This window comes from Gavialis gangeticus, unplaced genomic scaffold (genome assembly GCF_001723915.1).
Source record: "Gavialis gangeticus isolate Ggan-Ray unplaced genomic scaffold, GavGan_comp1, whole genome shotgun sequence".
Lineage (NCBI taxonomy): Eukaryota > Metazoa > Chordata > Crocodylia > Gavialidae > Gavialis > Gavialis gangeticus.
In genome coordinates, this window is record NW_017729032.1 from 79,232,978 (window position 1) to 79,242,944 (window position 9,967).

At 44.1% G+C, this 9,967-nt stretch overlaps 1 protein-coding gene across 2 annotated transcripts in view; it reads right to left on the minus strand.

The window, feature by feature from the left end:
* Positions 1–9,967, minus strand: part of DIAPH3 (diaphanous related formin 3) — a 562,409-nt gene that overhangs the window by 192,124 nt on the left and 360,318 nt on the right. For both annotated transcript variants that reach the window (XM_019525253.1, XM_019525252.1), the window contains one exon: positions 8,473–8,637. In XM_019525253.1, the coding sequence (XP_019380798.1) occupies positions 8,473–8,637 (165 nt within the window). The remainder of the gene's footprint in view (positions 1–8,472; positions 8,638–9,967) is intronic.

The window sequence follows — 9,967 nt, forward strand, 5'->3', positions numbered from 1 at the left end:
TGGGGGGGGGGGGGGGGGGAGGGGCGGGGGGAGACGAAAGGGGCATGGAGGGGGAAAATCAAGGCCCCAGCAGTGAGGGAGTGATTGGGGCTGGGGCGGGGTGGGACACAAGGTGGAGCCGGTGTCTTGTCTGAGGGGCATGGGGTGTGGGGGTGGCCTGCTGCTGTGCTTCCCTGGGGAAGGCATGGGGGGTATGTGCCTAACCAGTGCCAATCAAAGAGGCACTGTGCCCCCTGGATCTGTGTGTGAGGCAAGGGCATTGTTCCTAATGCTTCATAGGTTTATAGATGTAGGGTCAGAAGGGACCTGAGCAGATCATCAAGTCCAACCCCCTGCTTTAGGCAGAAATGAATACTGGGCTCATATGACCCCAGCTCATTATCAAGCCTCCTTTTAAAGACCCCTAAGATAGGAGCCAGCACCACTTCCCTTGGAAGCAGGTTCCCTCGGAAGCTTCTATGGATTCTTCTCAAAACTGCATCCACCTTTTGTTCAGCTGCATCACGCTGCACGCACATGTTAGTTAGGGACAGACATTACACATAAACTGGTTTAAATGATTGGAAACTGGTTTAAACCTGTGAGAGAATAGACATTCAGTACACATAAACCAGTTTGAAAATGGCTGAAACTGGTTTGAGTTAAACCTGGTTGAATGTAGTATCAGACTTAACTGATTTGGGTCAACCCAGTTTATGCAGTGTCTGTTCCTAAAACCCTTCCTGGTTTAACTTACAACAGAGTCCCACAGCATCCTGGATGCTTTGCAGCCCTGGATGGAGCTGTCTGCTCCAGAGCAGGGCTGCCCCCCCTCCCATCTGCCTGGCTTTCCCCTGCCCACAGCCCCCCCCCGCAACACTCCCTGCTAAAGCAGGGATCCCCCCTACCCTCTGCCATGGCACAGACTATAGGCAGCATATGGTATGCTAAGCTAATACTGAGAGGTGTCTGTGTAAAGCAGACAGGACAAAGGCAGACAGGACAGTGTCCACTTAGGGCTTTTTCAAGCTAATCAACAGGTCAGCTGGTAGTGTCCCACCATTCCTTCCTTGGAAAAAGCCTGTTTAAGAAGAGCTTGAACTAATAAGAGGCTTTTATCAAGTCCTCTTATGCTCTGTTATCAAGTCCAATGCTGGGTCCCTTGCTGGTCAGAAGCAGCAAAGGGGGGGGAGAGGGAACCCCTGTCTAATCAGAGCATCCTGCCAGTGCCTGGCCACACCCCCACAGCTCAGCACTGTAGTAGGGGAGGAAGGGCTGCTTTAGCAGCCCCCAGCTCCTGGCCTGAACCACTGCAAGGATGTGCCTGCATTTCCTCAGTCCAGAGAGAATGTCTGTACATATTCTGGAACCAGCTTCCATGTGAGGTGGTGCAGGCTCCCACCCTGGGGGTTTTTAAGAGGAGGTTGGATGACCACCTTATTGGGGTCATTTGACCCCAGTGCTCTTCCTGCCATGGCAGGGGATCGGAATAGATGATCTGCTCAGGTCCCTTCGGACCCTAGAAACTATGAAACTATATGCAAACTGGTTCAGCCTAGCCAGGTTAGACTAACCTGCAAACACTGAATCAATTCAGGTTCAAGCTTTTTGAATGTCTGTCCCTAGCCATTAAAGTCTGTGATCCACCAAGATTCCTAGGTCCTTTTCTGTAGTGCTGCCAACCAGCCAATCATCATCCATTTTTATATTTATGATTTAATTATTCTTCCCAAGATGCAGCACCTTGCATTTGATCACATTAAACTTCATCCTGTGTGCTCAAGTCTAGCTTTCTAATCTGCCAACATTTTTCTCAGTTGCATTCCTGGCTTCCACTGTTTGCAGTCCTTCTCAGTTTTGTGTCGTTTTCAAATTCTCTCAAGGAGTTTTTTATTCCACCATTCCAAAAACACACTGAACAGCTCTAGGCCAAGGACAGACCCCAAAAGGACTGCACTTGAATTTCCCTGCCATTCCAACGTGGATCCATTTATAATTATCTTTTGCTTGCTCTAATTTATTATCTATATAACCTATAGTAGCTTTGTCTATCCCATATTTCTTCAAATTGTTTACGAGAATTGTGGCAGAAGGCCATCTCTATCTCTCCCCAAACTCTGCTAGCAGGCGGGTGACCAATCTGACAATTTGGTTACCATGGTTACTGCAGAGGGCAGACACCCCTGGCCCCATCAGCATCAGTTAACCCTGAGTTGTAACTTGAGCTGGATACATTTCTGGGGGAGAGGGAAACCTGCTTGCTCTGCCTATATGACTGGCCTCACACACCTGGGTGGGGGCTTTAACTCCCGATTGTTCTAAGCAATTTCATCATGACTGGGAGGGGGCTAGGGACCCTGCCAGTCTACCCAGTAACAAGTGATGCATTTCAAATCGGTTGGCTGGCAGCCAACAGCTGCTGGCCTTCATTAGATCTGGTAAATGAGATCATAAGGTCTATGTAAGTTAAGGACTGCCCTGTAGGAGGGGCAGTAGCCATGATGAGAACTCTCAGAGAACCTGGACCTTCTGAAACTCACTCTCTCTCTTGAAACTCATGGTCAATGAAATGCTTGCCTCCAGAGGGAATCTCCACCTGTCTCTGGATGACACTTGTGAGTAAGACACTTGAGATCTAACTAGATATATAGCTTGCAGTAAGACAGATGAGTAATCAAAAGCTACCATGCTACTATTTGCTCTAAGGGATTTCTCTGATATTGCTCTATCCTGTACCCTATTCCAGACCTACTCCTTGTAACCAATGAAGTTCTCCTCTGTACCTAGTGTGGGAGACTTATTGGGAGAGGGTCTAGATTATGCCTTGGGCTCCCTTTGGTTCGTCTCATTAAGGGAAACTACTATTTGTGCTTTGGACTGAGGAAAGCATCCCAAGTTCTTGCCGTAGGTCGAGTACCCTCAAGGACTATTAAGCTCGTTTCCCATGGGGCACAGGGCCAAGATCAGTCCAGACCCTGGATGGCGGCAGCTACACCCAAGCTAGTGGGTATGCTCCAGGAAAGGGGTCGGCCAGACACGAGGCGCCCCCAGGAGGCACTGGGAGCCTGGATGGTGGTCGGGCACAATGAGGTGGGTGGCTCAACACAGGAGTACCTACTACTGGCCTGCTACATGAATGACATGAGGGGCTTTGTCAAAAGCCTTGTCAAAATCCAGATACACTATACCCATTGCATTCCCTTTCATCCCCCCAAGTAGTTATCTTGCTGAAGAAGGAAATCACATGTGTTTGATATGATTTCTTCACAGTGAGCCATGTTGGCTGCTCAAGATCAGCCTTTCCTTCTCCAGATGCTTGCAAGGGTAAAGCCCAGCTAGAAGCAGACATTCTGGAGATCAACAAGTGGCTGTGTAGATAGTGTCTTTCTGAGAAAATGGACTGCTGGGAAAAAATGGGGTCCACCTGATGAAGAGAGAAAAGACTGTTTTTGCATACAGGCTTGTTAACTCAGTGAGGAGGCTTTAACCTAGGTTCCTGGGATGATGGAAATAAAAACCAAAGGTAAGTAGAGCCTTGGGATTGGAATAAACATTTAGTAAAGGGAACCAGTAATGAAAACTTTATCAGTGTTCTCAGGGAGAGGGTAGGACAATCAGGTAGATACCTGAAATACACTAATGCAAGAAGTATGGGAAACAAACGGAAAGAATTAGAGGTCCTAGTACAAGCACAGCCTTATGATACAGTTGGGATTATGGAATAGTTCACATAACTGGAGTACTGCCATGGATGGATAGCTTATTCAGGAAGAGTAAGCAGGAGAAAAAGGAGGAACTGTAGCCCTATATATAACGGTGATGTACATGCATTCAGAGGGGCAATATGAAGTGGACGGTAGGCCTGTTGAAAGCCTCTGGGTAAAGATTCATAAATGCTAGAGTTGGAAAGGACCTCAACAGATCATTGAGCCCAACCCCCTGCCTAGGCAGGAAAGAGAGTGTTGGGGTCAGATGACCCCAGCAAGATGCCTATCCGGCCTTCTCTTAGAGACCCTCAAGGTAGGGGAGAGCACCACATCCCTTAGAAGCCCATTCAAATTTTGGCCACCCTTACTGTGACAAAGCTTTTCCTGATATCTAGCCTTAATTTGCTGTCAGTTTGTGACCATTGTTCCTTGTTACCCCAAGAGACGCCCTGGTGAACAGAGCATCTCCGATCCCTTGCTGTGTCCCCCTAGTGAATTTGTAGGCAGCCACAAGACCACCTCTCAGCCTTCTCTTGCAGAGGCTCAAGTGGACCAGGTCCCTCAGCCTCTCCTCATAGGGCTTGTCCTGTAAGCCCCTAACCATACATGGGGCCCACCTCTGGACCCTCTTGAGTCTATAAGCATCCTTCTTGAAGTACAGCACCCAAAATTGGATGCAGTACTCCAAATGCAGTCTGACCAATGCTGCATAGAGGGGAAGTATCACCTCCTTGGTTCTACTTGCCATGCATCTGCTGATACATGATAAAGTGTGGTTGGCTTTGCTGATGATTTCATCACACTGACAATTCATGTTCATCTTCGAGTCCACTATGACCTCGAGATCCCTTTCCGCTTCTGTGCTGCTGCGACTGTCATTTCGCAGCCAGCAGGTGTGTTGGATATTTTTGCCCCCTAGGTGCAGGACTCTGCACTTGTCCTTGTTGTACTGCATCCTACTGTATACTGCCTACTTTTCCAACCTGTCCAGGTCTGCCTGCAATCGTTCCCTACCCTCTGGAGTGTGGACTTCAACCCACAATTTAGTATAATCTGCAAACTTGGACAGAGTGCACTTCATACCCCCATCCAAGTCACTGATGAAGATATTGAAGAATACACGTCCAAGGACAAAACCCTGTGGGACCCCACTACTCACATCCTTCCAGGTTGATACCAACCTATCTACTACCACTCTCTGGGTGCAACCGCTAAGTCAATTTGCCACCCACCAGACTATGTAATCATCAAAGTCACAGCCTCTTATTTATGAGAATGGGATGAGATACCATATCGAAGGCCTTGCTAAACTCCAGGAAAACAACATCCACCTCTACTCCTGCATCTAAGCATTTTGTGACCCAGTCATAAAACAAAACCAGATTAGTAAGTTATGATCTACCTGCTACAAATCCATGCTGGTTTCCCTGCTGCATTAATTTTTCCTGCTGGACTTCCATAAATATGATCCTTCATAATCTTTTCAAAGACCTTTCCAAGGATGGAGGTGAGACTGACTGGCCTATAATTACTCAGATTCTCCTTCCTCCCCTTCTTGAAAATAGGGACTGCAATGGCCATTTTCCAGTTCTTTGGGACCTGGAGTGCCACGAGCGCTCAAACAGCTGTGCCAGTGGTTCTGCTATGACACCGGCCAATTCCTTCAGTACTCTTGGATGCAGCTCATCTGGGCCTGCTGACTTGAACACATCCAGTCCTTCCAAGTGACTCTGCACCAAGTCAGCATCGACAGTTGGTGAGCTGGTGTCCCTCTGATTACCATCTAAGAACCCATTAGGAAACTTATCTTGAGCCCTGTTCAGGAACACTGAGGCAAAAAAACCTCTTTGAATAACTCGGCCTGGTCTCCTAAAGATAACAGGGGAGAGCGGCAGTGGGGGAGAAGACGGTCAAAGTAGTCATCTGCTACAGACCTCCAAAACCAGGAGAAAATGAAGGAGGCCTTCTCTAAACTGACAGAAGCTTCCAAATTGTAAGACTTGGTTCTCGTGGGGAACTTTAATTATTCGGTCATCTGCTACGAGACAAAAGCAGTAGGGAACAAGCAATTCAGGAAACTCCTGGAGTGCATTGGGCATAACTTTTTTATTCAGATGAGACAGGCTAACGAGGAGGAAGCTCTTCGACTTACTGCTCACAAACAGGGAGGAATTAGTCAAGAAAGTTAATGGATGTAACTTGTGTGACAGTAATCACAAAGTGATAGAGTTGAAGATTCTAGGAGAAAGGAAGGAGAGCAGCAAAACAAGACAATGGACTTCAGGAAACCAGATGTTAACCAGCTCAGGAACTGGTGGGCAGAATTCCTTGGGAAGGAAATCTGTGAGGTAAAGGAGTCCAGGAGAATTAACTATACTTTAAAGAGGCCCTCTTAAAGGTGCAGGAGCAAGCAACCTGATGAGACAAAAGAAAAGGAAGTGCAACAGAAACCTGTTTGCTAGATAGAGATCTCTTCAAGGAGTTAAAACTTTAAAAGAAGTCATATCAAACTTGGTCATAGTACTAGGGAAGAGTATACGAGCATGCAGGGAGAAAATTAGGAAGGCCAAGGCATGGTTTGACATGCACCTGGCAAGGGACAAGAAAGTTAATACAAGTATATAAAAGTAAGAGGAACACCACAGAAAGCACAGGCCCCTTATGAAATACAGAAAGTAATCTAGTTACATATGATGCAGTTAAGGCTGAAGTATTTAATGCCTTTTTTTGGTTTGGTTTTCATAAATAAGGGCAGCTACTAGATGAGTGCAGTTGGCAGCAGAGATGGGGAAGGAGACAAACAGCCTAGAGTAATGGATCATTGTGCTGAGTGAGTAGAAATCAATGGCTCAATGACTAGTTTGGATCCGGTATCAAGAAGGGTTCTCTACAGGTCTGTCCTGTGTTCAGTACTGTTTAATACCTTCATTAATGATTTGGATGATAGGATTGAGTGCACACTTAGCAAATCTCTGGATCATACCAAGTTGGGTAAAACTGAAGACACTCTGGAGGGTAGGGTTAAGATCCAGAATGACCTGAAGAAGCTGGATAAATAGTCTGTAATCAATCAGATGACAGTCAACAAGACAAGTGCAAAGTCCTCCACTTAGGACAGAATAATTGCATGCATAAATACAGACTGGGGAACAACAGGCTAGGCTGAGGTATAGCAGAGAACCTGGGATTTTCAGTGGACCATAAGCTGGATATAAGCCAATAGCATGCTTTTGTTGCAGAAAAGGCCAAGAGTATACTGGGTGTATCCAGACGAGACGTTAACTGCACAGTAGCTCATTCCTACTGTGCAGTAATGTCACCAGGCATGAACCGCAATGTGACACTACTGTGCAGTAGTAACAAGTTACTGTACAGTAAGTGTCACCAGGCAACTGTACTGGGATGCTACTTGGTTACACATCTCGTGTAGATGTGCCCACAGAGTAGTATTAATAGGAGTGACAAATCAAGGGAAGTGATTCTTCCTCTCTATTCAGCACTAGTAAGGCTTCACCTAGAGTGCTGTGTCCAGCTTTTTTGGGCTCCACACTTCAAAAAGGATCTGGACAGTTGGAAAGAGTCCCGAGCAGGGAAACAAAAAATAATTAGGGGTTTTGGAGACATGACTTGTAAGGGAAGTCTGAAAGAACTAGGTTATTTAGACTAGAGAAGAGAAGACTGAAGGGGGATTTGGTAACAGGCCTCAAATACCTGAAGGTTGTTTAGCAGGGATCCTGGTTTTCCCTGATAAAAAAAATCCACATTTTTCAGATCTGAAAAAGTAATCCAAAATCCACATTTTTCTATGTTTAAAGTATTTATAGCGGTGTTTCATTTTAATGGTGTTATATATATTAGTGGTGTTTCATTTTATTCACAGAAAAATGTGGATTTGGGTTACTTTTTTACAGTTCTCCGGTATGCCAGTCTATCATGACTTTATAAATACTATTGGCAAAGGCTCCAAAACCTCCTCTGCCAGTTCCTTCAGTACCCTGGCATGAAGTTCATTGGACCCTACTGACCTGAACTCATTGAGATCCATTTAAAGTTTTCTGAGCAGCCTAATTGTTTTTCTGAAGACCAAGGCAAAGTAGGTGCTGAGCAGCTCCATGTTCTATGTTTAGAATTTACTCTGGCTATTTAATAGTGGACCCAAAACTTCCTTGGTCTTTCTTTCATGTCCATATTTATAGAATTTCTTAACTTGCCTTGCCAGGTGAATCTCCTGAATAGTACCTCCTCTTTTCTCCTCCTAAGCCAGTTAAAAATTACATTTGTCTATTGCCTTAGGTATCTGTTTCCTTTCTCTTCCATGGTTTCCAAGACACGTAGGTTGTAGCTTTTAAGTATTTCTCATGTATTATAAATAAATAATATACTTCTCTGTAGGGGTTTTTGTGTCATCCTTACTATTCTGCCACCTGGGAAGACTATACCATATAAATAAAAAATAATCCATTATAGAAAGCAAAGTTATTACAGAAGTACTATAAACAGACCAGAGCACTTCTACCTTAGTGGTAAAGCATTTCAAATTCATCTCTTTTTTGCCATGTTATATATTACATAAGGAGCTAATTTTTATATTATAGTTAAAATTCTTTGTGCCTTCAAAAGGAGGAAGAGAGAGGAAAAAATCCTTATCTTTACACAGTAGAACCTGAGGTACTGAAAGTATTTTTTGAGACTATCCAAGCACACACATGCGCATGCACACACATGCACGCACGCGCATGCACATGCACACCATTTAACAATTTTTAGCATGAAAGACATACTGTACCATGAACATGGTCCTGAAGTTGTTCAAATCAGTTAAAACTTCTTCCACAGAAACCTTCTTCAAATCAATGGCATAGTAAACCATCACATTCTGATAGAGCTTTTCCATGTTCTCATGCATCCTGGAAAGCTTTTGGTAATGCTCTCTTGCATAAACTGCAAAGCTGTAGATTACTGTTAAGGCTAAAATAATGTTCAAAGAAGCCAATAAAGGAAATAAACATTAAAAAATTATCTGAGATCACTTCCCACAATAAATTCATCATTTGTAGCAAGTAAAATACAAGTCCTACATGCTTAGCCATGTTTAATGTGTATGTTGGCAATAGTAAATAATGAAACAAGAGTCAGGGATGATCCAGACTTGAACAGGCAGCTGGACTAGATGACTACATGAGGTCTCTTACAATCCAGGACTGGGGCTGGAATTGCTGCTGCAGTTTGGCCAAGCCACTATGTACTCTATGGCCCTGGTCAGAGTTGGAGCTGCAACCACCACACAGGGAAAGTAGCAGAGGTGTGGCAGTGGGGGGTGAACAGGTGGGGCTCTACTTTCCCCACAACAGTGGTAGAGGCAACAAATTGAAGATGACCCTCCAATAATTAGATTCTATACATGGATAATTATAATAAGTTTATAATTTTCCATGTATGCAATCTAATCATTGGGGGATCATCCAAAATTTAAAGCAGTCTTAGTTTCAGGTGAATAGAGTATGTTTCCCATCTTGTTACATAAAATGGCATATATAAGGACATTAATGAACTGGGGGGCTGCTCAGAAACTTGAAAAAATTCAAGTCTATTGGAGGTGAAGTATGGATTTAGGCATACAGGTTTAAAATTTCAGTCATTTTAAAAACTGATTTACAATTCACATATAAATCACTTGATCATCATTTTTTACTGTTAGAATAATAATTTATAAAATATGCTACTGCGAAAAGCAAAATTTAAACAAAGTTAAATTATAAGCATCCTATAATCAGAGAAGCACACACTTAAGTCTTAGTGTTAATAGGCTCATGGGAAGAAGAGCTGTTATGCTACCTCTATCAGTGAAATGAGAGAATTGAAGGTGTAATTCAAATCTGCTGCATAAATAATTTTCTGTCTTACAGATGTGTGTCCCCGTATTTTAAAAGTTGGTATCAGTTTCAAACTACTAGTTCTAGGAATATTATTCTTATGCCAGCTCTCACCATTAGTACTAAGAACATATATAATTCTTAGGAAACTGTGTCCCTTCAACTTTAACAGATGTGAGCCAGATATAGAAAAATACTTAAGTGTATGGTTAACCAAGCACTTTGACTACTTGTACATGCCGTATGGGTTTAATCCAGTTTAGTTCTCCCCAAATAGAAATGGTGGGTTTTTAATAACACCACTTCAATTTAGGGAGAATTAAACTGAATGAAACCCCTGTGGCATGTACACAAGAGTGGTGGCCCAATCCTTGCCTACCATTTCAGCAGCCGGGGGGGGGGGCGGGG